At 43.3% G+C, this 27,002-nt stretch overlaps 2 protein-coding genes across 4 annotated transcripts in view; both read right to left on the bottom strand.

Annotated features, from left to right (window-relative positions):
- Window positions 1-571: 571 nt before the first annotated feature.
- On the bottom strand, window positions 572-19,201 carry BUB1 (BUB1 mitotic checkpoint serine/threonine kinase). Of its 3 annotated transcripts, XM_048078960.2 has the most exons (25): window positions 19,101-19,201; window positions 18,903-18,962; window positions 18,681-18,825; window positions 17,982-18,178; window positions 17,348-17,388; window positions 16,514-16,620; window positions 15,038-15,087; window positions 14,730-14,920; window positions 13,670-13,830; window positions 12,986-13,320; window positions 12,043-12,095; window positions 10,270-10,407; window positions 9,148-9,240; window positions 8,111-8,201; window positions 7,662-7,734; window positions 6,859-7,039; window positions 6,196-6,274; window positions 4,959-5,158; window positions 4,580-4,720; window positions 3,801-3,916; window positions 2,294-2,455; window positions 1,940-2,097; window positions 1,669-1,846; window positions 1,293-1,399; window positions 572-870 (listed from the first exon to the last, which is right to left on the bottom strand). In XM_048078960.2, the coding sequence occupies exons 1-25, from the start codon at window positions 19,115-19,117 to the stop codon at window positions 675-677; spliced, it is 3,270 nt and encodes a 1,089-aa protein (XP_047934917.1). In that variant the 5' UTR covers window positions 19,118-19,201; the 3' UTR covers window positions 572-674. The 3 variants fall into 3 exon arrangements, with proteins under 3 accessions (XP_047934917.1, XP_047934918.1, XP_047934919.1); XM_048078961.2 differs by lacking the exons at window positions 18,681-18,825; window positions 18,903-18,962; window positions 19,101-19,201 and adding an exon at window positions 18,265-18,401; XM_048078962.2 differs by lacking the exons at window positions 17,982-18,178; window positions 18,681-18,825; window positions 18,903-18,962; window positions 19,101-19,201 and adding an exon at window positions 17,517-17,933.
- Window positions 19,202-19,346: 145 nt separating this feature from the next.
- Window positions 19,347-27,002, bottom strand: part of LOC106042308 (uncharacterized) — a 13,989-nt gene continuing 6,333 nt past the window's right edge. The window contains exons 9-19 of the mRNA XM_048078963.2: window positions 26,345-26,546; window positions 25,666-25,810; window positions 23,856-24,041; window positions 23,345-23,409; window positions 23,004-23,091; window positions 22,672-22,741; window positions 21,891-22,110; window positions 21,543-21,633; window positions 21,115-21,228; window positions 20,620-20,738; window positions 19,347-19,853 (exon numbers count right to left, since the gene is read on the bottom strand). Coding sequence (XP_047934920.1) covers window positions 19,708-19,853; window positions 20,620-20,738; window positions 21,115-21,228; window positions 21,543-21,633; window positions 21,891-22,110; window positions 22,672-22,741; window positions 23,004-23,091; window positions 23,345-23,409; window positions 23,856-24,041; window positions 25,666-25,810; window positions 26,345-26,546 — 1,446 coding nt within the window. The 3' untranslated portion in view covers window positions 19,347-19,707. The remainder of the gene's footprint in view (window positions 19,854-20,619; window positions 20,739-21,114; window positions 21,229-21,542; window positions 21,634-21,890; window positions 22,111-22,671; window positions 22,742-23,003; window positions 23,092-23,344; window positions 23,410-23,855; window positions 24,042-25,665; window positions 25,811-26,344; window positions 26,547-27,002) is intronic.

The raw sequence follows: 27,002 nt of genomic DNA, 5'->3' as shown, positions 1-27,002 counted from the left end.
AGATAGCTTCAGTGGCTTTTCTAGGAGAACAAGGACTTGTCCTCCTTACACCTGCCATCCAGGGGTTTTTCCATGGAGTCTATCAAGTTACACGAATTCACCCTCCTGCAGCCTTTAGAGTAGGCTATTTCACTTCCAATTGCTGTCTTCACTTCTCCTAGAAGAGATTCTGGAATCTTCCATGATGGTAGGATCTCAGTTTGGAATTACATTCAAGTTTCCAACAACCTGCTCCTCCCAAAAGGCTCTGTTCACCATTCTTCTTATTGGGAAAAACGCATCCTGAACACCTCACATACACTCTTCATTTAAAAACATCAGCCTGCCCTTCACCTGACTGGACTATACCCTCTACACAGTGAGGCTGCAAGCATCATCTGCGCAACCTTTTTCACCAGCTTTTTTCCCCGCCGCTCAAAATGCACTACACATTATTACAACTATAGACAGTCTCTAGCATGCCTGTGCCTCCCACACTGAAACTATGCAAGTTCAATTAACACTTAGTTTCCATGCAGTAAAATTTCTGTGCAACTTCTTTCATGAAACCACAGAAAGATGAAAGTTACCATTCCTGAAGCCAACCCAAGAATGTTTATTTTTAAAACAAGGTATTACAAAAAGATTTCACATTCAGGACATTCCAATTCTCAATCACTTTGCAAGATAAATGCTTATTTTCGTGACCGTTTGTGCTCTATGAGCAACACAACAAGTCTGTTCCGAAGGAACTTTATTTCCTTTGCATATGACTTGCAAAATAAGTCCTTCAGCCTTTTGCGTAAAACTCCTAAAGAAGGCAGGCTATGGCAATTCGGTATGTTTAGCATGCTGTCAAAGAACTCTTTCCACACTTCAGCATTGGCAAGCCTGAAAGGAACAACAACCAAAAAAAGCATCAAAAAAGGTTTAAGTCTAAACTGTTAAAATACTGTTTCCTGTATTTACCCGTTCCCGCCCCATCTACAGGTTGGAGCAACTGCAGACCATCATGTAACAGAACAGTTTCTGTTGTGGCATGCTGCTTAGTGAACCAGAGGGATTTTTCCTCCTTCTAGGCAGCAAGAAGCCAAGGATGCTATGCAATTCACCACATCCACTGCCAAAAGGCTTCCTGTACTTTAGTCAGTAAGTTCTGTGAGGCAGCTCCTGTGCATTAAACCCGTGTGTTTTAGAGCACTGAGAGGTAAAGGCAAACAATGCCAAAAGCTGTGACAGAAACTACTACCAGGTTTGAGGTTAACGATATATCTTCCTATAGATGGGAGTTTTGGAAAAGATTTGACACCAACCTTCTGAAGGAACCTTCAGGCTTCCAGACACCATTTTCATTCTTCACTTGCATGTAGGTACCAAAGAGCATGCAGTAGACCGTTGCTGCTATGCCGAAGTAATCTGTCTAAAAGTATACGCAAGTTCCATATTAACAATGCATACCCGAACCACTAAAAATTAGCAAAAAAACTCAGAACAAAAAAGAAGCAAAAACCACACTCCTTGGAGCCAACAGAGCAAGCTCCATAAGAGGGTTCAGGATCATGCTCCTGGAGCACTGAGCTGAATCTACAGAACCAGTGCAAAAGTCTAATATTTCTGTAATTCATCTACTCATATGCTTAATGTATGCATTAAGCTCCAAATATTCAGGCTGTCTCTACAACCTCATACCTGGTAGTTCCATGGTTTCTGTGTCAGCATTTCAATACACTGGAACCCAGATGTTTCACACCTTGCAGTAAACGCAGTTCCTTCAGGAAAGAGTTTCATATCTATACTCTGTCCCAAGTCAATGAGCGTCAAGCCATGAGAGAGGCCATCTATGTCACACGTATCATTATCCAGAAACCTTCAACCAAGACGAGAAGCAGCGATTCGATAAGCATCAAGACTATAATAACATGATATGCTGACACCACATGTAGCAAAATGAAATACTCGCCTTTCTCCAAGTAGGAGGTTATCAGGTTTAATGTCACCATGGATGATTTTGCAGCTGTGGAGCTCTTCTACCATATAAAGAATTTTTACAGCGAAATAGATTACAAGTGCTTGAGGCATCACCTTTTCAGGAATTTTTTTGTAAATGTTTATGGCATTCTGTGTACGAAACAAAGATAGGGAAGAACCATCAGCTACACAAAAAACAACTCAATATGGATCACGTACCCATGTTGATAAGTACAGACTGTGTTCACAATGAAGTTCCATAAAGCGAAGAGACTTCTGTATACTGCAAGGCAACAGCACTCAGAAAGGGACACAGATGTTCAGGGCACAAGTTGAGCACACTTACCAGCAATGTTCCATAGTTGTAGAGCTCACCAACTAAAATGCTTCCATTTTGAAAAAAATGAGCAGAATAAAAGTGGATGTAAAGATGGCGTATACTTGGATCGAGTCTTTCTACCAGTTGGGTTGCTATGTAGAACTCCCAAGGATTGGCAGGCTTCTGGACCTGTAACCAAAAAGGTAATGTACTAGGTATATCTGTTATTTTTTTTTTATATACCTAGTAAATAAAAAAAAGCAGAAGTTCTCAGCTTTTTTCTTAAACTTCAGACTCAAGTTCCTGAACACTTTTCTCTTTGATCAAATAAAATACTTACATCTCAAGTAGTTAACCTCAGGTCAATCTACCCAACAAATAATTCTCTTGAATCACTAATTCAACTACATGCCACAGTTCCATTGTGGCTTATATGCTCTTTAATGCTATTCAAAATGTTAGACTTTTGCAACATCGATGTTTCAGCCTCCTGCTGGCAACATATGTTTTAAGGGAAGTTTTATGATGAGTTCCAAAGAGAAGAGCCTTTCTGATTCCTCTCCCTAACACTAAATGCCTGATGTTCAAAAAGAAGCTTCTTAAACATTACTTTTAGCTACCAGAAAACTTCCAGTTAAGGTATTATAAATAAAATATGTATTTGTTGGAAGATTGAAACGATGCAGAGGAGATCCACAAAAAGATTCCAAAGGTAGGAAAAACAGATTTGAAGAGGGTTAGGGTGTCAACTCAATCACACAGCCACCTTTCAGCCAGGCTGTAATAAGTGCACATGGGATTTCAGCCAACAGCAGATGCAGGGCTGCATGATCGAGTGTAACCCTCTTGGGCTAAACTGACCTTGCAGTTGTACAGACTTTCTTTTTGGCAGTAGTTCTGATGAAAGCACATCCTATCATCTGTTGCTCATTCCTGCACTGAAGCAGGCTGCAGAAGGGGAAAGCAGGGAGGGAGCTGCTCAATCTACAACCTCCACCTAGACAAGCTCGCTTGTTAAGAAAACTGCACCCTAGAGGCATCACCCAGCAGAGTATACGACAGCCAGCAGCCACCAAACAGGCTGGCTGCACAAAGCACAAAAATGCTTGTGGAAAGCTAGCAGGCATGCATCTGGAAGCAAGTGTCCCTTTCACTGTGACCCAACAGTAAGAGCAGTTTTATCATTAATTCACACACAGTTTAGTTTGCTGTGGACTAAGCGCATTTCACACAAATAGCTCCATTTGCTCAGCTGAGAAAGATGCCCTAAAGACTAAGAATTATAGCCAGGCTACCTATGACTATGTTATAAAAAGAAGATCAAGAGGAAGTTCTGGCAGGTGGATAAAAGACTTCCCATGCAGAATGCGTCGGACATTACAGCACACAAACTGAACAAGGCTTTGAGGATAGTCCAGTATGCTTTATTACATATTTATAAATAAACCTCAGCAAAATCCATCCGGGTAGGTGTCAGATTACTGTAAGATTCCAGAATTTTCCAGCAGAACTATTCTGAATCAACACTACTTACCTTGAATGTTACTTTCTGATTGTTCCTAGGGTTACTGGCATCCAGAAGGGAAGCCTGATAGACTTGAGCAAAAGCTCCTTCTCCAACCAAGCAGTCCACATGGAATGAGCTAGAACCTTTATGAGATGGAAAAAAAAAGGAGATTAACACCACAAAGTCCTGCTTGCAAGCTTCACAGATGAGACTTCAATACTTGGGGGAGGGATTGGGGGGTTAGAAGCACCAGCCATAAACAAATTGTTGCTTTAACCCTAGTGCGAGTCTTTCTCTACTTGCTCTTCTTGCTAGCCATGCTTTCCATAAAAGCGAGCCTGCAATCACTGAAGAGAACAAGAGTACTATGAAGTGCCATACACTAAAATCAGTGTTTCTATTTTAGTCCAACTCCCTGGAAGTAATCAAATTCTAAAGTGCATTCCTTAAAATGTAAACACTAATGTTTAAGCCATAGAAGTATGTTGCAATTACTGTCATACAGATTTTGCTGACAGAGGACTGTTGCTGTTCTATACAAAGTGTAAGAATTGTGTCACAAATTACCAGGAAAGAAAAACTAGGAAAAGTATCTTTGTTCCTACCTCAGAATACCTAAACAAAAATAGCTAGGTTCTGATTTCAAACAGCAAACAAAAAGGTCTAATTTCAAATTTGAGGTTTAGATAATCTCGAAGCTATTTGGATATATGCATAAGTAAACTGGATTTGAAAAAATACTTCAGGAGTTCCCAGAAAAACCTGCAACAAGTGCTTCAAAATGAAATGTATCAAGTAGCTCTTACCCAAGGGGAGTTCAGCCTTCAGTTTGATGGTTGGAAGAGCAGATTTCCATTCAAAACAGTTGTCATAGGTATTGAGTGGTTTAGGAAGCTCTGATAAGAATTTGCAAATCAATTCCTTATCCCATGGGTTCTCAACAAGGACTTCACAGAAAGAAGAACAATATTTAAGCTATAAGAAAAGTGTCATTTCAAAGAAGCAGCACACACACTTATATTTAAATGAGTATAATTGATTCACACTTGTCCTCCCTCCTATCTTGTACGTAGCAGTGATCTCCTTGCAGGAGCCACAAGACACTTTGCTTACTACGGTGACCACCCGCATACTGGAACAAAGTACTGCTCCAGTCTCAAACTTCACAGAAGAAAACCGTAGTACCTGAAGTTCTACCAGTCCTGGCTGTCCTGTCCTGCTCAGTTCCAGACAGCTTGTCAAGGGAATTCTTGTCCACCCCAACAGATGAATATTCAGCTCTACTAGTGGCAGTCTGCTCACGTAATTTGTGAGAAGCAGCTGTAGCAATAACATTTCCTTGATGCTCTCCTTGTTCTGCAATGTGTTCAAGAGCAGGGCTACATCTTTAAAACAAAATAATATTAACTGACAGTACTGCCATGACATTTTGACATCTTCAATAAGCCACAAGTACATCACACATCCATGCTTGCAACCTTTGCCATAACCATAAGAACTCTGGGCGTGGTTATCCATACAACAAGAATGGCCTCCATATGCTATCTACATCTTTTACTTCAAGCAGCGATTAAATCTGTTCAAAAACAACAGAGCTTAGCAGACTTACCAGCATTTCATATTTGCTCATGATTACTTTATGCATTTACTCTTCAATAATGCCTGCAGACTTTTCTGACAAAACCTTCTGTAGAACATCTTGGCTCTCTAGATTAAAGCTACCTCACACCTAGCAGCTCAGCAGAACTGCTTTAACCTCTATATCCATATATACTGAGTAATGCATCCTGTGACAGGAAGAATGCTGGCAGAATCAACAAGGTGACCTTTGCCTTCAAATGCACATCATATGTTCTCGATCATCTCTATGGAATCATTCAACACGTCTATTCTCACACTCGAGTGTGAGATGTATGTTACAGAAAAGGTACTGCTGAGCCTCCCAAGGAAACTGTTACACAAGGCTCTATGGGGAGGTCACGTTAACACTAATTCATTAACTGCAGCAGTTCAGTTATTGCAAGTCAGGCATTTTCCAAATGTCTATTTCACCCACATGCCTTGCAAACACTGCTTCTCCAAATGTAGCAGTAGTGCTACCAACTAGCGGTTATTGCCACCCCCCAGGGGCAAAAAGAGATTTAAAAGAATCGGTACAATTGTTCAAGCACTTGATACCCATACAGTGTGACAAAAAATTAAATCATAGGAGCATTTTCAGGGACATAATCACCATGCCCAGGTTCATGCAACTTCACAGGGTAACTGTTTAGCATACATCTTCGCAAGCTTATTCAAATATGTTAGCTCTAGATTGCTTGGAAAACTTGCACCAAGAGCAGCACAGCAGAGCTGCCTATGCTGGCATAAATTTGCATCGCAACCTGAAGTCTTGAAAAATCTCAGCAAGTCAATGCTATACCTTAGCTTCTTAGTTTTTGCCTGTCTGTGCAGTTCTTCAGAAAACTCCAAATCCATTTGCAGCACGTCATCCCCGGGAGCTGAACAAAGGGAGTAGCAACAATAGCACATGCTTATTTTCCCAAAAGACAAGCACATTTAGAGTATTATTACCAACACAAGAAGGGTAGAGTCACACTGCAGATGTGGAAGTTGCTAATGTATCACAAGAGCAAGCATCGAACAAACTTGTTTTAAAACATACAAAAAAAGACAACAGCTTGATTTCTTCTGGGAAGAGTATTCCAAGACAGAAAGAGGGGCAGACAAGCATAAGGGTCTTCACTGAAGGGGATGATGCCTGGACTTCAGTCAGTTGAACTCTCTGCAACTCTGAGAACTCTGCAACAGCTCAGAACAGTCATTTGACAGCACAGTCAAAGGCTCCCTTGTCCCTTGCCACCTTCTCTTTTTCATCCCCAGTTAAAGAAATTCTTGGAAAGCTTAAGTGCTGGGCCTGCCCATGCTCCCAGAAGCTGTTCTGCACCAAGTTTGCATTCAGAAGTTGCAGCAGCACAGCCATACCTACACTGTATTTGGCAAGGCCCGCAAGGTAAGTAGGGCATAGAAATAGTTACACAGCATTGAATTAGATGCTCTGAACCTGAAGTATTCATTATTTTACCTTTGTCCTCCAAAGCTCGTCGTGAATGTGCTGACAGGTAATTAAATGGTGTTGATACAAGCTGGGCAGCTCGTGCAAAGTCTCTTGTGTTGTTTGGACTGGCAGCTAATGTTTTATTACTACATGGTACATTCCACACCGTATAATCATCCCTCAAGAACTCTGGTGTCCCTGTTTCTTCCTAGACAGAAAAATAAACACACAGATTTAAGCCATCAAAACTGTCCTGTCAGACCTGCACTGTAACATACTAGCAGCCTCCAGTCTCAGTAATGCAGAGTCTGAATGTGTCAATTATTAGAAAAATAAAGGAAAGCCAACATAGCCTAAATCACAGGCTTATATAGTTTTGTGTCAGACTTGCATGTTGGCAATAATCAGTTCCACAGCAAAATGTTAGACATCAAAAAATTGTCATAGGAGAATCTGAAGAAGCTTCTCACTTGCATCCAAGCAGCCTGAAGTTTCATGCATCTCCTTGGCTATGAAAATTGTCAGGTGGTTAGCACAACTTCAGGTCTTTCTCGCTCCCTCTCCCTGTCCTTCCTCCCCTACAGAGATGCCAAATCAACACCAACTGCAGTCAGATCTGTTCTAGGAATAGAAGTCTCCACTATTAAGCTCCTAGAATTTTTATGAAAATTAACAAGTGAAAAAGCTCATCCCACTGTCAGTGAACAGAAAGGGGTACCTAGGCTTTAATAAGATATCATTTGTAGGACTGTTGAAGGACTGGGACAGAAGAAACATAACTACCTAACCCGTCGTCAAGGCTAATTCTTGCAATAAGATCAAACACTCACTTCTGTACAGTCAGTCAAGGGACGTTGTCCAATAGTTCTGGGCTCTTCTGACTTCTTTTTACGCTGTGGGATTCTGACAAAACAGGTAGTTTAGAATAACTTCCCTAGAAACCTTCCAAGGCAGACTGATCATAACAAAGACTTGATGGTTTTATTTATTTAAAGAAAACCATTTGTGGATACTAAGAGAAGTTGCATTAGCTCAAGAAACAAGCTATCCTCAGTTGTCCAGAAAATTAAGCATCTTAAGCACACTGTCCAAACAGGAAAGTTGCACAATTCTACAGAGAAGCAACTACAGCTTTCTCATGCCACTTCCCCACAGCTGCTACTGATTTTATTCAAGCCAATCCTCATATTGCAAATACAGTCATAGCAAAATTATATGGAATAGAATCAATCCTATATGTAATTCTTAATAAACAGCTCTGTTGCTTTTTTCTCCTTACCTGCTGTTCTCTTTTTCATTCTCATCTTCAAAGATAGAAAACATAGGCACGACAGGGGCAGCAACCTTAACTTTCAAGGTTCCATCAGGCTCTTAAAATAAGAGATCACTGATTGTCACACAGTGAAGATTATATAAACTGCCACATTTTTCCCCTAACCAAGCAGCTGAGGGGCTTGAAGTTGTACCTTTTCTTTTAGGATACTGCACAATCATTTTTGGTCAGGCACAGACACGCTATAGTGAGGAACCCCTTAGAAGTAAGATACTTGTTTTGAGGAAGGTCAGTGGCTTGATAAATTGGTTAGTTTTGGCACATATGGACTTGAAATAGATATACTAACTTATTTTCTTGTAAAGCCTGGATAGAAACTTTAAAAAAGAAAAGAAAGTGAAGCAAATAAACAAGGTAAACATGCAAGTGCTTAAAGCCGGAGTAAGAGATACAGTCATGGCTATATCCAGGAGCATCCTCAGAACTACTGCTCAACTGGTCTTTCCTATAAATGCTTGGAAATGGGGAAGATTTTTCCATCTCAGAAAACCAAGAGTGGCCAGGAATACAGAAGCTTCCTTGGCTGCATCTGACCTGTTGTGAAATGTCCCTGAGCTCACTGTTGTAAGCCACTGCCCAGCTTTCAGACTTAACTGTTACTGATAAGCTGACAATTCAGAGACTAATGCCTAGCTTGCAAAACGACTTAGAAACAAAGCTTTACTCATATCAAGTATCAGCTGTGCACTTTTCAAAGTCAGGTTTTAAATACTGCAGAAGTGTCTACAGAGAACCAACATTTAATGAGGACATTAATAGGCTGCTAGCAGTAAAGTACTTCTGCCTGTGCTGTTCTGACTGCGCATCAACATTTAGAACTTGTCAATAAATTAAATACACTACTGGGTTACGAAATTACTTCTTCACTTTACACTGACTCACACAACTACTTGCTTCAAAATTATAGGGAACAGTGGTAGGAGTAAGCAGGAAACATAGAAGTGAAATATTGAGGACTAAAAAAAAGCCAAAAAAGTACATACCCCTTTTTCTACAGAAGACCTCAAATTGCTCCTCACTTTCTTCAAGAGATTGTTCAGGTGAGAAGGGTGTTTGAAACACATCCATTAGAAATCCTAGAAATAGAAAAGAAAAATACATGAATGCCACCCAATAAAAAAAAAAAAACAGTTTCTCCGCTCTGTAATAGTTGAATTGAATGATTCTTATGATTTATCAAATGCCAGTGATCTATTATTCCTTATTCTTGCATTTAAACACTCCAGATAACTAAGCAGGAAGATTAGACTTAACCAATGCATATGTACTGGTGCCATGAATTTTTCTCTTTAAAAAAAAAGTCACACTCTCAAAGATGAGATTTTGGGTTCTTCTAAAGGAGAAAGTTCTCCTTTATTTTTTAGGGATTTGGATAACTATTGCATACCACAAGCTTTTTGGTTTTTCTTTTTACAGATTTATATTCAGCAGCGGCTGTTTGCTACGTAGTAGTAGTTAGCAGGCTTACTACCAAAAAAGAAGAACATGGAAGAAGCACACAAAAGGAACAGAATAACTTCTGGGTGCTAACACTCTACATCTGATATCGGAAAAAAGTTGCAATTTCCATTATGGGATTTTGAAAAATCAGCGTTTAGAATTGATAATGCTCATCCTATAAAACAAAAAGCTTTTGCATACGGCACTCTGGTTTGAACTCTGGGGGAAGGTTAATGTCAACGAGAGTCAAGTTATTAACTTCCTATCATTCTTCGACTTTAGCCTGTTGAAAGTCATCATTTCAGAAACAAGAGTCACTGACAGTACAGACAAGCTCAGCTGAACATGCTGCCCAAAGCAGCCTAGCAGGTGTGTCACCAGTGACTTATTCAGAATTTGACAACATGTGGCTGCTGGGATGTTCGTAAGGCTGTTATTTCTTGAGCTGAGTTTTACCGCCCCTGTCTTGGAAGAATATGGTCAAAGTGTTGGGTCACCAAGTCGACTGCAAAAGAAGAGTACCAATACCATTAATTTTATTTTCCTCTTTGAATGGTGTAAATGCTTATTGCTAGATAGCCTCATTGTATATTCAGCTCCACGAAAGTTACCAGGCAAGATCCCATTAATTCCAGTGAAACTAGCATATTATTCCAGATGCCTACCCAATGCTTCTTTGGTATGAACTGTAGGTGAAGGCTGCACTTTGAATGGCGTTGCCTGTGTTGCTCCTCCGAGGGAGGTATTTGGTGTAGCTTGAGAAGCATTTCCAGAAGCAAAGGAAGAATTTCCAACTCGAGATGCTAGAAAAGAAAACAGAGAGATCATTTCTAAACTAGCCTGGGATTGTTTATCAACATTTCAGCAGCCAGCAAAATGTTAGCAAGAGAAGTAAACAAGAGGAGTAGCAGAATGACAACCCAGAATTTTGGGAGAGCAGATTTTGGCTTGTTCAGTGATCTGCTTGTTCCCAAGGGAGACTGCCCTGAAGGGCAGAATGGACCTTGTACAGCTGGGTGGCCTTTGAGGACATCACTCTCAATTCATAGGAACAATCCATTCTGACACAGTCAAGCAGGAAAGAAGCCAGTGAAGACAAAGAACTCCTGACCGAGCTCAAACCAAAAAGGAATTGCACAGAAAGTGGAAACAGGGACCAGCTACATGAAAGGGATACTGAGACACTGCCCAAACATGCAGGGATGGAGTCAGGAAAGTCAAAAAGCTTAACTAGGGTTGGAACTAGTGAGAGATGTGGCAACAATGGTTTCTTGTACAAAAAAAAAGAACCAGGAAAAATAAGGAAACAGAATCCACTGCTCAGAAGGGTAAGGGACCTAGCAAAAGATGACATGGAAAAGGATGTTTTGCCCACATTCTTACTCTAAGGTCTGCCCCTAAGTCCCTAAAGGTTCTGGCAGAAACTAGGGGAAGGAAGCATTATGTCAGAGACCTCAAGAGTTCCCAGCCAGCCAAGGTTAATTCACACAGTGGTAGTGAAGTAGAAACAGCCTGTAAGCGCTAACAGTTTAAAACTGGAAGGGATTAGTGGATCTTATAGTCTGTTTCCCTCTGTATTACAGGTCACTGTTTCAGCCAGGTTACTGCTGTATTAAGTTTCAGCATTTTAGTCTCATATCTCTGCCACATCACCTCTTTAGGAAGACAAAACACGCTCCCAGTAACCTGAGGAAAATCCCCTCCCAAGGGCAAATCATCATTTAGCCACTAGGAAGATAGCCTCCCAAAACAAACAGCAAAAGGGTCATCTTCCCTGGAAAGCAGTGGTCCACTAAAACCAATATCTACTGGTGGCAACTGTGCCCAGTCACTGATGTCTGAAAACGCATAGTCAGTAAGAGTCAACTAGCAGAGTATTAAAACTCAGACAAATTCCTTTGAAGTTAAAAACATAATATTTCATCTTGGTCATCTAAATGCAGAACTGTAAGTAGTAATGGAAGCTCAAGAAATCATACAATTCACTTGCTGCTCCTACGTCATATGTATCCCACATAATCTCACGTATACATCCACCACACTTCTGGAAAAAATATAATGAAGATCCAGAATCCTACTACAGATGAAATAGGCGATCTTGCTTTAAAAGCAAAATTTCTAGGTTGTTTTTACAATTAATTTGGGAAGGAATTTCAATAGTTAAGTGTTCTTTGTAGTTATCAGAGAAAATTATGTCTTATTCAAAAGGGAATGGAAATGCAAATACTGAAATAGCACCATCCCACACATTTGGTGTGAGACAATGAGGCATCAGGTAGAGCTACGTGATAAAGTCCTGTACGCATTTATGTTGAATATTCAAGAACTTTCAAGTAAGATGGTCTTGGTCTACGAAAACTGAAAAGCTATGTGCTATTCAACTCCCGCCAGTGAAGTCATATCAGCTGCATTGGTCTTGTCAAGAGTTAGTTTATTACCTTCCTTCACGTCCACACAAGTAGTTAGTCCAGTGGATCTCTTTTTAGAGTGCCTTCAAATGAAAGATTAAAAACCATTAGAGCTTGAAATAAATGCCTTTCTTCTAAATTAATTTTTTTTTTTTTAAAGTTCAGCTTCAGTTCAGGACTTAATAACAACGCACTTTAAGCAGTAAAAGGTCCTTTCTCAGCTTAGAACAAAGGAAACATCTCAGAAATGACAACCAGGGATCCTGCTTTTTCCACACAAAGGACACATAAATGAAGTCAAAGAACTTTTAGAAAATTATTATATCTCCCCTGGGCCCCCAGGTTTCTCACACAGTTGCCAATAGACACAAAACCCGAAAGGCAGCAGAGTCCTTTAAAAAAGATAAAATGCAGGCATTAAATATTCTTGGATACAGTTTGCCTCCAAGTAATTCCCTTATGTAAGTGAATGACAACTGCTTCTGTTTCACCTTGTCAGTCAAACCTACTCAGACACACCCATTTTGCCAACCTAGCTTTCTCCCTCCCACCTCCCAATTGTTTCATGCATTAGCTCTGCCACACAAGCCAAAGTGCGGAAGATAAATAAAAGCACTTTTTTCTTCTCCAGAGACATTTGCAGCCAAGTTGTAACATCTGGTATCTGCATGAACTAAGCACATTGTTATTTATTTCGGGCATGCCAGGGACACAAATGCTGAATAATCACTTTGGTTATGCAATGAATTTGTTCTTAGTTATTACAACTAAAACATGGGGTGAAAAGAATTAAAGATTGAAATAAGGATCATACGTTATAAGAGTTTGATCTGTCTAAACACTGGTTTCCACAGGCTAATTCAGATTTTTTTCAGAAGAGTAAAAACCCTTTCTTCAAGTTAATTTTTAAGTAAAGTGTAACTACAGAAGACTGCACAATTTGTAAAGCAAGAATCGAACTGTTTATACGTACTGTTCTCCAGTGCTCCAATTAAAAGTCGAGTCAGGGCGCACCTGCTCCTGAGCTGGAGCACTGTTGAATGGAGGGTGTAACAAACTCTTCTGGACTTCTCCAAGTTCTTGCTGAGTTTTGATTATGTCCTTTTCATACGTTGCTTCCAACAACAAGGAAGATTTCATCTGGTGGCCAACTGGGTTCACGGACTTCAGTGTAAGAGCATTTGATGACAAAGTGCTTGACTGAAGCTGGTCTGGCACCAGCCCTTGGAGGGTTTGCAGACCTGAGCTTTGACAAGATGCCATCCATTCCTGCTGCAGAGCTGCGCTGGGTGCTACATGTGGATATATCTTTAGAGACGAAAAACATTATTTTACCCTCAAAAACCCACACACATGTATAAACATTACCATTTACCCTTTTATTTTGCATAACTAGAATAGCTTATCATGCTTAAGAGAACTTTCACATGCAACTAAAACTAGATCACAGAGAAGCAAAACCAATCTTTGAGGTTTCACAATTAAAAATGTTTCGTCATGTATTTAAGGTTATGCCGGGTATCTATACTAGTCAGATATTGCAACCTCAACTTCCAGATTTGGTTAACACACTGCTTGTGTTATCATCTAAAGCGCAGCTAAATTTTACGTGGAGAGTTCAAGAGGACTGCTCCTATTTATCATAGCCCATACTCACCAACGGCTTATTTTGTTCAGCTAATGTTGTAGATGCTGGTTCCAGTCTAGTTTCCTCCAAACTCTTGGTGAGCTGAGTGAGCTGTTCCAGCTTCTGCTGCAGGGCTTGCAGTTCAAGGACAGCTGACTCTTTTCTTCTTATGGAATCCCTCTCTTCTTCTCCTAATGAGGGAACGTCAACATTAAGTAAACCAGATATTAAATAAAACGATGAAAAGGGACAGCTACACAACACTATCTCAACACTAGCCTGGACACCAGCAGCAGCCCTAATGCTTTTAAAGGAGTTCTCACAGGCCAGGATACCTCTCACCTAAGTTGCACTTAGAGTGCCAGCCTCAGTGCTCCTACTGCAAGCATGCTCACGGCTCTCATCTTCAGCACAAAAGAACACTAAACTCTGAAAAATTCTACCAAAGCAACCCTTTGGTAACATTTGAGTGGAGATGGAGCCTGCTGTCCCTGAAGGGAGAGCTGTCCCTGCTGGGAATTATCGTACATAACTACCGCAAATAACAAAAAATCCACCCAAACACTTGTTTTAAAATATGCATTTAGAAATACAATTGTAAGCATACTCTGGGCTCTGATTACAGCCTACAAACAAAGAAACAAAGATATTCTTCATCTTGAATTATAGGTATCAGCTGGTAAGCAGATAGCCACAGCTACAACTCACATCAGGGTAACTAGTACTGCTAAGAGCTGTCTGCACTTGCCTGCAATTTCCTCAGAAGGAACAACACTTTTTAAGAAAATTTAGGCTTCAAAAGACAAAACCAAAAGATGAGCTTAAAATCTAAATACCAGCATCATGACAGTTCTGGAATTAAGTCCTTGAAGTGTTTGAAGACAACTTAACACCATTACACGTCAGTCATTTGGTCTGTTTACTAACGTTTCCCAGCTTACCACAGCCTGTTTTTGTACAGAGATGATAACCTGGGCTTTGAGAAAGTTTTCAGGCTACAGAGCTTGAAAAGACATGAATACAGACAGGTGCTACTTTTCCAAGAACATGAGAATGTTTTTGAAATAGCTAGGTGGAAGGAGAAGAATACCGCGTTCTTTCTGTCTTCTGAGGCGCTCGTATTTCTTGAAGTATCGCTTGGCTCTGAGCTCCTCAAATGAAAGTTCAGAGCCTTCACATATGAGCAGGTTTTTATTATACATCGCAACCTGCTCACATTCAACAGCAGCTGACGATGACTTAGGAAGAACTTCAGATTTGGAGAGGTATGTCACGTACTTTCTGTGAGGAAAAATAAAAAAAGTTCAAGTTTGTTGGATTTGTTCTGGGGAGTATGTTATTTTTTCCCAAAAGCAAGGCCCCCTCCCCTCTTTCTTTCTCCCCTTTTTTTAAACTTACACTTCTCTTTCACCAGAAGAGCAGGACTGAGTACCAGCACAATCAGGACCCTAAAGTTGTGGGGTAGGGAGAAAGAAATCCAGCATTATATTTAACCATCCATTTTGACGGGACTAGCAATCAGGAAGTCCCTAATACTAAATTCTGATTGAAGAGATGACAATTCAGGCCATGAGCATAGCAAGAACGAACAGATCAGGAGAAGTATACAAGTGATCACAGCCTGAGGAAGCTCGTCCTGAAGAATTAGCTGTATAAGAGTCTGCTGTTATCACTGAGAATTTTTGGAAGATGAGCAAGATCCCAGAGGATCCAGACAAAAAGATATACTTGTGGAAACTGCAGTCCTCAGAAGGATTCTGGGACTAGTTGAACAGGCATTTTCTATTCCCCAAAAAACAGGAATGTAATTTCTAGATCACGTGGGTTTGTAAAGAACAGATTGGATGGCCCCCTCCGATTTCTTTCTTTGACAAGCTATCCAATTACAGGGGTATGGAGGCAGGCAAGAGGTCTAAGAAGCTTTAAGCTCTATTCCATCATCCATGACACCTTTTAGTATTTGCAGGCAATACCAAACTGAAAGAGTCACAAGCACTTTAGAAAATGGGACAAAGTTGAGAAAGCTGACATATTTCCTACCCACAGTCTTTCAGTCTTAAATTTCACACACCCCCCGTTCACCTTTCATCTTGTAGTGTCAGAAAAGCTGCAAAGAAATTTAACTAGCTTTGTCAAACCTCAGAACTACAGTGCTACATTCTGGTACTTATCTAAGACGGGTTAGAACTAATATGGCTTCATTTTTGGTTTTATTGTGGGGAAGGGGGTGGAGGAAGAGGACTATGGAGTGACACAATTTGGGCTGTGAAGTTAACTAAAACTTCCACAAGGTACGAAGAGAACCTCAGCTGGAACTTGCTACAGACAGACATGGCAAGCTACAGAGTGCTCTACTGACATTCCCCCACAGAGGGGCTCAGGAGCCACGAGTGTGTCATCTCCTAATAATTTCCCATCATCAGCAGACTAACTTCTACACAAAGCCACAATCTCACTGAGGACCGTTTTGGAAATTTCTCTTCTTCCTCTGACATTATCTTTTATTTATTCTTCAATAGCATATAAAAGTAGTGGCATGGAAATTCAGTGTAGATGATATTCAATCGTGACAGACAAAATACTATTTATAGTACTATCCCTGCAAAGAACACTAACTAGCTGGACGAATCACTCCTTGCCTGGGATACTGGAAACGTGTTGAGTGACTAACAGCTCTTTCCCCATACTTGTGAAACAAACTATTTCTACGAAGATGTGATGCTTAGAGCCTAAAATCCATCAGCAACATTTCTAAGATGTGGAAGATATTGTTAGAATATTTTAACATTTTTATTCAATCAAGCTCTTTAACCTAAAACTTATGCAAGGGTCCCACAGTCTTCCCCATGCTAATTCATTTCTCAAGTTTGTTACCTGATTATTGCAAGTATATGCTGGATCGTTAAGATTCGTAACACCTTTTTGAGGAGACATTTGATTTGCAGCATGTGAAGTTTGAAGTGGTTTTATAACAGCAGCACCTGGGACAGATTACACAGGCTTGCATTAATGAGTAGAAATCTTTTTCTCATGTATGAATTTTTACTTACAACTTTAAGCATTGGAAAACTTCTACTTTATGTTTTGAATACACTTAAGAATTTTTAATACAACCAGGAAAACAGTAAAAAAACAGTTTCTACAGGAAACATATTACACTTTGTAATCATTCAACCAGCTCTGGAACTTAACAGAAACTCTCAGTTGCATCTTCTACAGTGCATATTATTACTTCTTTACACTCAAAGAAAATGCTGCTATCGTTTGCAGTATCAATGATAGAAGACCCAGCTACCATCTATGTCTGGTAAGGAGCACGAGCTCGTCACCAAACTTAATTTTTAAGTTTTGTTATTAAAATATTGTTGCTCTAAATAATTAATTCCCTAATTTTAGAGCTGTTATTCACATTCTTTGATTGTTCACATTCCTAATTATAGGAATATTCTCATATTGAAATTCTAACATCTCAGCCTTCAGCTGCTTTACTGAAACAAACCTCTGCTGAATGTTTTAACACTGTAGCTAGAATAGAATCAATACAGCAGGTTCCCCACATAGAGCTGTGTTAATCCCACTTAGACATAGGAAGGGTTAAGAGAAAGGAAGCATGAAACAGCTTCCTTCACAGTGACAAAACCCACTGATCAAGGGAAGAGATTCATCCAGTTGAGGTACAGTTCACAGGCAGATTATCTGTAGCCTCACCTTGCAGAGGAGGATTCTGAGGATTGTAATTCTGCAGCCAGCTAAATTGCAAGAAACATCAGTCATTATCATTAAGTCACCTGTCCCCCATTCCTCCCCATCCACCCCCAGAAACCTTGCACAGTCCTCATGCCTAGAAATCAAACACTAGGATACCCACGTTACTTACAGGACATATTATTGAGCATATCCTAGCAGTTTTACATTCTAAAAGGCAAAACAACTCCACAATAGGCAGCAAGAGATGAAAATCATCTTGTTTATCATCAGCTGAGGGAATATATCTCACGATAAGCAACTAACAAAGTTCACACTCAATAAATCCAAGATGTGCTTTAATTTGGACCTATTCAACAAAAAATAGACAAAAGAATCAACCAGTTTCAGGATTTTCTTTCTGAGCCCTACTTCACTCAAGGCACTGTGGTACAGGCTTTCTCAGTACACCCTTCAAAATAGACAACACGTACTGAACAGCAAAAAGGCTGTTAAGGTCCTTAAGCTTATACCCACCTTCCACAAAAATAATCATTGGTGTATATATGCTCTGTGCTATAGCAGAGGTAGACAAGAAAAAAAACAACAACCGAGCACTACCTAATAGCTCTGTAAGTAAAAGATGTATCAGAATTACCAGTACAGCTGTTCCAAGTCCTCTCGTGGTTGTGCCTGGTTGTGAAATCCTTTTTGAAGGACAGCTATCGCACACTGCGCGTTGCCCTCATTTACCAGCTGCTGAGCCCAAGCGATATAGAAAGCAGAGGCATTTGCACCAACTCCCTGTCCATACAGGTAGTCAAAGTACTCAGAAGGAGAGGTAATGAACTCTGCCTGCACAAGACAAAGACACATAACCCATAAGCACTTTCAAGAGCATCCAAGGAAGTTACAGGAGTAAAAAACTAACAATTTCTTACTTTCCACGTTAAGAAAGCTTCATTTTTTAAAGATAGAAACAGCTAGTAAACATTTTTCATGAGCTAAGCAGCTTAACAAGAAAGCTTTTAAAAAGGAACGTGCTGCCCTTCAGCAAGACTAAAAAGTTCTGAGTTCTTAGATCAACACATTTGTACCCCACGCCGTCTCCCTGAGGGCTCCTTTTCCTCTCACGGCCCTGTCCAGGCTTGGCTAATCTGCACCGGAGGCGCGGAACGGGACAAATGGCTGTTCCAGGCCGTTTCAGAACGCACAGCGCCAGGTTACAGGCAGCAGGCAGCCTGGGCGGCTCCTCTCCTCCGCACGGCTGGAAGGGGACAGGCTGGAGCCGCAAAGCTGCCCGGCGGTGGTGCAGCCGCACCTTCGGGGGGTGAGCACCGCCGCAGCCCGCACCTACCAGCTTCAGGCAGTAGCCGACGAACCTGGGGTCCCGGCGGTACCTCCCGTCCGGCAGGAACGCCGCCACCAGCCGCTCCAGGAGGCCGGGCAGCCGTGCTCGCCGCTCCGGGGCGGGCAGGCAGCCCTCCAGCCACCGCGCGTACCTGCGGGGGGACGGGCGGGGCCGGGTCAGGCACCGCCAAACGCCTCGGCCCGGCCCGGCCCGGCCCCGCGCACCCACCTGTCCCACGGCTCCAGCGGGTCGCTGCCGACGTAGCTCCGGAGCTGAGCCTCCAGGCTCCTGCGGGGCGGGACGTTAGGGGCTGGGGGGTACCGGGAGCCCCCCCCCCCCCCCCCCCCCCCCCCCGGCCCCGTGAGGCGCCCCCCGGCCCCCCTCCGGCGGCCCCCGGCCCCCTCAGCCCCCCGGCCGTCCCCTCACCGCCCGCCCGCCTCCATGTCGCCGCCGCCGCCGCACCAACCGCCGCCGATTCAAACCGGGCGCGCACGCGCACCCGGACCCCGCGCCGCCTCTCCATTGGCCGTCCCCCGCCGCCAATCGCTGAGCGCCCCCTTTCGCTCCGCCCACCACAGGCCACGCCCCCTCCCCGTGGCGCCGGCGGGAAGCGCCCCCAGCCGAACCCAGCGCCCCCCCCCTTGACTGTCATCAGTGAGCCAGGGCCGAGCGTGCTACCGGGCGCTGTTTAATGAGCTTACACACTGGTCCGGACACACATACACGAGTGCGGCAGTACACGGTTCCAGTTACAAAGAGACAGCTATTCCGTAACACCGATACCGAGCTGCTACTGGACGCACGCAGGCAGAGGCAGCCCCATAGCGTGTGCCCAGCATCCGTTGGGCACTTTACATGAGATAAAGCTCCTTTACGTGACAACGCCATGTCCAGCAGTGGCTGCTCCTTCTGCTGCTAAATCTGGCCCACGTGCAGGTGAGCACAGCGACGGAAGGCAGCCGGGCAGAAGGTGCTGGAGAGCCGAGCAGCTGAGGATCAGCTCTTCCTTGTCAACGGCTGTGGACACCCTGAGTTACACAGCTCGCTCAGAAGTGAGATGACTGGGGCCGGCAGCGGTAGGCGACAAGTTTAAGATCTCCTCAAATGAAGGGCCTTCGTCTTCTGGCGGTATCTCTGCCTCAAACATACGCTGAAGCAGAGCATCAACTGTCCTGTACCCTGAAGGTAGCAGAAGAGTCACTGTAAGCATCCATTCCCATTTTTCCAGCAGAATTGTAGAGTATCCACCTTAATACAGATCTTACTCAAAGCCTACTCCCCTTGTTTTATGCTAAAGCAGCAAGAAAATAAATGCCTCAATTAATGTCTACTGGTATTTTGTACCATCTACTTTTATACACTGTAAGCACTTGTAAAGGATAAGACCCTTACTTTAAAGTGCAAGGACGTGTACTCCATCTGTCCTTCGACAGACTTCTGATCCTGATGAACTGCCTCACTGAGAAGTACAAGCTTGGAGAACCGCAGAGCAAGAAAGCCAGGGGAAGCAGCAGCAGGCATTAAGCTAGAGCAAAGGAGCATATAGTCACCCTGTGATCCAAGCCAGGAGTGCAGAGTGCACACAGGAAGAAGTAGAAGACAGGCTTCTTGGCGACAGCAGGACCTCAGCCACCAAGGCAGTGTCTCCACAAACTGGCTACTAAAGACAAGCGTGCAATGAAGGACCAAGGAAGAAAAGCTGCTACCAGAGTAAGCAACACCAAACATTAGATAGAGTCCACAGCATTAGAGACTCCACAGTTCTCTAAAAGCCTCCAGCTGTGTTTTAGCTGCTTTTATGGCCCAAAGAAAGCAGAAGTGCTTCAAAACTTTCCCAGACAGGGCTACTAACAGGGACAGTTCAGAGCCTCGGCCTCTTAAGCAAGAGATCAGGCACTCTGGCAGCAGTCACCACCTCTGAAAGAGCCTGTAGGGCCACACTTACGTTTGGAGGCGATTTTGAACACTAGCCCTCTAGGCTGTGTCTTTGTTCCAACTTCCCCCTCAAGGTCGTGCTCAGCACTCTCCATGTTATCAAGGAGTTGTTCATCCTGGAGCACCTCCCTACACAAGAAGGACCAGAAGTTACCCCAGGGACCCACACATGCACAGCAGCAATGGATTCTCTTGGGCAGGGCTAGCTCCCTGGTCATGCTGTTAGCCTCCAGCACCCCTCCTTCCCCGGGCAACAGCCCTGGGCTGGAAGAGCTCAGCAAGGCAGCTGCTTTACCATGTTCTCACCTTCAAGGTGAGTAATTTGTTGCTACCATCTAGACCAAGTCCATATGGTTATGACAGGTTAGCAAGAACTTTGTGAGAAAGAGGAGAGCAGTCTCATCTCACACCTAGGGTCAGAAGGAAGCGTTTTCCTGCAGTCCCAATGCCCTCATCAGATGCGCCAAGTCAGCCACATCCAGCACTACCCTTCAGGGGGGCTTACTCTTGAACTCCCATTCCCAGCTCCTGGATTTTCTGCTCAATGGCTGTTTCTACTTCACTCTTCTCTAGAGAATACTCCACAAAGAAAGCTTCCAAGATGAACGACACAAAGATGCTGAAAGAAATAAGCAGAATTACACAGCAGCATTTCCCTACTGGCATCCCCTTCTTTGGCAATCAACTACCATCTGATTAGGCAGGCTCCAGGTACCCCGTCTCCAGCAGACATTGCTGTAAGCCAGAGCACCAGAGCAGCACCCAGTAGAGACAAGAATAGATGCAAGAGGCTTCTCCAAGAGACAGACTGGACACAAAGAAACCACAAAGAAACACACAATGCATGACCCTTGGACCATCAACATTGCCCTGGCAGAGGTCAGAGCCCCTCTTCATTCCAGTACAGAGGAGAGAAAACCAAAAAAAACTTACTTGACAATAATTATAACCATCACAATGTGGAAGGCAATGAAATAAAGTTTTGCAGGCTGAGCAGTCACATTGGCAAATCCATTGGCAAAGAGTATAATGGGAGTTAAGGGTAAGAGCACCAAAGGAGGAAGATGTCTTACTGTACAGTAGTGCTAATGGAAGAAAACCTGATAACACTTCCAGCAATGATATTCTGGAGAGAGAAAAAAAACACTGTGGGGGGTATTGCTCTGTTGTCTGGCACTAAGTGCATGAGTGCATTCAAAATAAGGGGAAGAACGGGGCTTGGGGTTGAGGGGGAGCACGGTTCACTGAGCTCCGGTTTGGCCCTTCCACCACAAAGGATATCATGCCACTGGTTGACTACAGTGAGCTCCATCAGAACAATGAAGGAAGATGCAAAGTTGTTGAAGTTGTTCTTGCAGTACTTTCCACGGGCAAACAGAGAATCCTTGAGAGCTGGGTTTCCACATTCCAGAGCATAAGGGGCATTAGAATTCACAGGGAAGAACTGGATCTTCCCATGGAATAATTCCATGCCAATGATAGCAAATATACAGTACACAACCTGGGAAGAGAAATGCCATCACCTGCTTTCTCCAGTGAGCAGTAAGCCCCATGGCAAGTTTAGAAGTTCCAGCAGGCTCTTCAGTTTCTACAGACACAGCAAGCTGCTGAGAAACAGCATAGAGTCTAAGAGACCCTACCCCCCCAAGACCAATTACTAGGCAGAAATAAGCCAAGAACTACAGCCCAAATGTACAGAAATGAAACATTCTCGAATCATAATAGGAAAATTTAAGAGATTTGAGAAACAAGATTCTCATTCAGCTTTTTGCCCAAACCATAGTTCAATTTCTTACAGTATCTGTAGCCCAGCCTGCACAGGACATCTTTGCTGCCACATAGAGGACAAAAATGCCCTGGCCTCTGACCTGGCAACTAGCAGGAACCCAACCCTTTTGCACACGTTTACATACTTCAAAACCAAGCATCAAATGGACAGTTTCTTAAAGGCCTGCCATCCAGAGATCTGCATTTATCCTCTTGCAAACCACGTGAGTGAGAGACTTAAAACACATTCCTGCAAAACTGGAATGCTTTGAGCTAAGATACCAGGATTTCTTACCAGAGTCAGACCACCAAATGTCAACATGGTTGGTACGATGTTTATCAGCGTGTTCATGATGACCCGGAACCTACAGCAAATGATTTATGATAACACCTGCTGTGGGGAGGCTTTTTTTAAAGTCCATGCTTGCTTATCACTGCCTCCCATCCAGCATGAACTCCCCACTTGTCCTTATTTATTGCTGCAGAGAGGTTGCAGCAGCTGGGCTCATCCCAGGCAAGTTGGGACAAGGCCTTTGAATGCCACAGTCAATCCAAAGCACTACATTTCAGCCAGCCTCTGATACGGCTTGCCCCACAAACATATCCCTACCCCATTCTGTTCATTACCTTTGAATGCTGTCAACAATCCTTATTAGCCTGAGGACCCTTAATATGAAGACAATGTCCAGGATCTGTTGGCTGTTGTACTTCGTAGCTGAAAAAAGAGAAGTCTTCTGCAAAATGAGCAGGTAAGTGTAAAGACACGTTCTTACATTTGTTACAGTTACTGTGTTTAATAAGGGCATAACAGGTATCCATAAAAAAAGACACTGGGTTAGTTCTTAGAAACCCTATAGAAAAAATCATCATCCTATCAAAAAAGCCACCCAAGCCCAAAATGACAGCAAAAGACAACTCAAGACCACCGAGTTTCCCAGATGCATGCAGGCTGTTTAAGCCGCACTTACTCGATCTCAGGGTGGTATTGAGTATCGTTGCAGTCAAGGCAGCAAAGATGATGAGGGTATCAAACCTAGCATGAGGGAAGGCAGCACTGTTAGATTTGTGGGCAACAAAGAACGGGCACTTAAACTGCCACATTACATATAAAAGTAGTAACCCTTCTTCCTCTCATCTGTGCCAGACAGCCCTGCTTCATCTGAAATTATTTACAGCATGGGAAGATTTGTTTTTCTTCATTGTTTACTAAAAAAAAACAACCTTCCCCTGCCTAACTACTATCATCACACACTGCAGTCACCTTTGACTGAGCTACCTGGGGAGCAGAGAAAAGCGCCTCTTCTGACAGAGACAGGAAAGGGCACACTGTCCTCTCACACACACAAGTGTTTTAACTATACCCTGGTACATGAGTTAGTCTCAGGAAGCCCATCTCAGACTTCCATTTCTTGAGAAGCTGGAGACAGAGATCTCACCATACTTCACAGTACTTTTACCACCACCATTCATCTCACTCACCAGTTCCAGAATTGATTTTTGCCAAAGAACACCCTCGGTTCGTACGTGTACACTTTTAGGAGTATCTCAATTATGTACAAAGCAAGGAAGACCCATTCTGCATAAGAAATGTAAGGGGTTTCCTCATCCAGAGCAATGAAGATAGCATTTATTAAAATGATTGCATCGTAAGTCCAAACAAATCCCCTGCAAAAAGGAAAAGAAAGATGATTCACCTCACCACTCTCAAGAAGGTAAGAGTTAGTTAATTCAGGAGTTCTTAGTTTCCTAAATGATAATGTTTGAGGGAGGAGGCAATCTTTACTTATCAGCTCTCACAGAGCCTGAGAGTTTAGGGAAGTTACTGCAGAGCCTAGCTTTGTTCTTTAAATCCAACACAGAACATAGGCCTTCAAGGTACACCACTGTCAATACTCCCAGTGTTAAGCTCTCAAACTGACTGCAACTGGATTTCCACCAAGTCAAGCAACATGTATCAAGCAGAAAGACTGGACAAATAAAACAGAAGCCTATAAAAGACTGGGATACGATAGGGGTGCTGCAATCAGAGGGACCTGGATAGGCTGGGGAAGTGGGCAAAGGGCAGTCTCATCGTGTTCAAGTGTCAGTGCAAAGTTCTGCTCCTGGGGAGGAACAACTTCAGGCACCAGTGCAGGCTGGGGATCCATCATCTGAAAAGCAGCTCTGCAGAGAACCTGGGTGGTGGTGATGCAGGGGGGTGTCTTCGTTGATGAACTGAACGTGAGCCAGCAATGCACCCTGGTGGGAGCAGTGGCCAACAGCACCCTAGGTTATCTTACAGAAATGCTGCGGACAGGTCAAGGGAAGTGATTTCCTCCCCCCCTTAGTGCTGAGGAGGCCACATTTAGAGCACTGTGGACAGATTTGGGCTTTCCAGTATGAAAGACATGAACATACTGGAGCTAGTGCAGTAAAAGGCCGCTAAAAAGATTAAAGGATAAGGTGATCTGACAGGATACTGACAGAGCTGGGAACGTTCAACCTGAAGGGGAGAGAGACTGGGGGAATCTCAGTGCATATAAATACCTGATGGGAGGGTGTAGAGAAGATGGAGCCAGACTCTCCTCAGTGGTATCCAGTGAAAGCACAAGAAGCAACGGGCACAAGTTGAAATACAGGAAATTCAATTTAAAGCTTTTCCTTCCTTTTTTTTTTTTTTTTAAACTGAGGATGTCCAGAAACACTGGAACAGGCTGCAGAGAGGTTGTGAAGTTTCTATCCTTGCAGATACTCAAAACCCAGCTCAGAGCCCTGAGTAACCTACTCTAGCAGATCCTACTTTGAGCAGGGAGGTTACACCTGATCATATCTAGAAGTCCCTTCCAACTTCAGTAATTCTGCAATTCTGGGAAGACTCAAACATGAAGCAAAGCACTAGCACTTTGTAGTACCAGCTTAGTAAGAGCTGATGAAACAATACAATGCAGCTTTGCAGGGACTACCAACATAAGATCATCACCTTTAAGGGAAGCATTTAGTCTGGTCCTTTGAGGCAGGCCATAAAACACTTCTTGCTTTCAGTAAACACTGTTTACACTCAGCACCTATAAAAGGCCTGAACAAGTAGGACTGCAAGAGGTCTAAACTCACCAATAGCAAGTCTACTTTCGCCAAACTGGTGAGGGTAGACTAAGAGCAGTTGGTCCACAGAACATTTCTGAACACAGAACCCCCACTGTTTGAATACTGTTTACACTTCTCAGCAGGACACCCAGACGAACATTTACTTGCAACACCACCACTCTGTTTCACGTGTGAAGAGCTGCTTGCTCCACCAACCCAGGCTTACCTGTGCCTAACCATACTGCGCAGGAATTGACTCACTGCTGACTTATATACACGAGGCATCCATTGTCCCAGCGGATGGCTGCGTATTTTCAGCGTAATCACCTGGATGTTGAGGAGATCTGCTAGCTGCACAAAGGACTTCTTATCTGCAGTAAAGGACAGCACTACACATCAGTCCACTGTCATTAGTGAAAGGCAGCGTCTGGCAAACCTACATCCACTTAAGTTGCAGCAATTGGTCAAAGCAAGGCCAGCAGCCAGCACAAACCTTTAATAATCACTGTGGACATGATCTAGCATGAGACTGACCCATCTCTCCCAATATTCTGTCTCTAGCAGAAACAGACTCCAGAGGAATGTGCGGGAAGCCACATTGCTTGGATGAATCCAATAAAAAGGGAGGATATATTCGTCCTGTGCTGAGAACAGGAGGCACCCTTCTCCATAGTGAGCTTGGCCTGATTTCAAGTGGCCATGAAGAGCTGCCCACAGGACACAGCACAGGCAGAAAGACCAGCCTCTCAGGGCTTGAGAATCCGGAGAGGGAAGCAGGACGAGGGGACTAGAGTCCCTCTTGGACCATTACACACCATAAGTCTAGTGCCAGAACCCTTAAATCAGCAGGCTCCTGACCCCAGGCTCCTTCCCAGTCCCTGAGCACAGCAGGCCCCACTGCTCACCTATGAAACCCTTCTGCTCATCATCTGAGATGCGTAGGAGCAACTCTCGGTGGGAGTTGCTGATATCAGGAGCCACCAGCTTGACAAGCTGCTTCCACCGGGCTTCTCTAACCACAGGCTGTGCTCCCTCCTCTTCCTTCAGGAGGTTGAAGGCCTCTATCATCTTGCGGTGCTTCATGTAAGCAAGCTTACGGATCTCATTCTAGAGAGAATGTCAGCATTCAGGAAGCTGCAGTCACCCTGCCCCCTTCTTTATTAATAATCTTATTTCCCTGGTACAAGGATGTAAGAGACTCAGAGGAACAAATTCAGGGTGATGCTAGACGCTAGGCACAGCACAGTCAATGGGGTGATGAGAAATGCTCTTTAACAGGCAACCACGAGCCTTCCACACAGCACTCTGGAGGGATCGCTAGATTGCTTGTTACTGGGAGATGCATTGAAAAACGGAAGGGAAGACAAAGGACAGTATCTAACAGGAAGGAGATGGGGGGAGGGTGTCTATCAAAGACCACAGGATCTGCAAGCCCGCAGGTCACAGAAGCGGAGAGGATGTGTCCACACATACTTGCCATCCATAAGTCAATGCTGTGACATTAGGGATTGAGATCCTCTTCTGCATATGATCATAAGCAGGCTAAAGAACCTCATACCCTTG

This window comes from Anser cygnoides, chromosome 3 (genome assembly GCF_040182565.1).
Source record: "Anser cygnoides isolate HZ-2024a breed goose chromosome 3, Taihu_goose_T2T_genome, whole genome shotgun sequence".
NCBI classification, from domain to species: Eukaryota; Metazoa; Chordata; class Aves; order Anseriformes; family Anatidae; genus Anser; species Anser cygnoides.
Note: the sequence above shows the minus strand (reverse complement) of the source record. Positions and strands in the feature narration are given on the sequence as shown.

Bases quoted from the DNA above. Each gene is read 5' to 3' on its own strand.
- BUB1 (XM_048078960.2), bottom strand. The intron at 7,040-7,661 runs GTGAGTGTTTGA...TTTTCTGTCTAG, and splicing joins CCTTGACTGACTGTACAGAA to GAAGAAACAGGGACACCAGA. The intron at 2,456-3,800 runs GTAAGTAGTGTT...TTTTGGTTACAG, and splicing joins ATCAGAAAGTAACATTCAAG to GTCCAGAAGCCTGCCAATCC.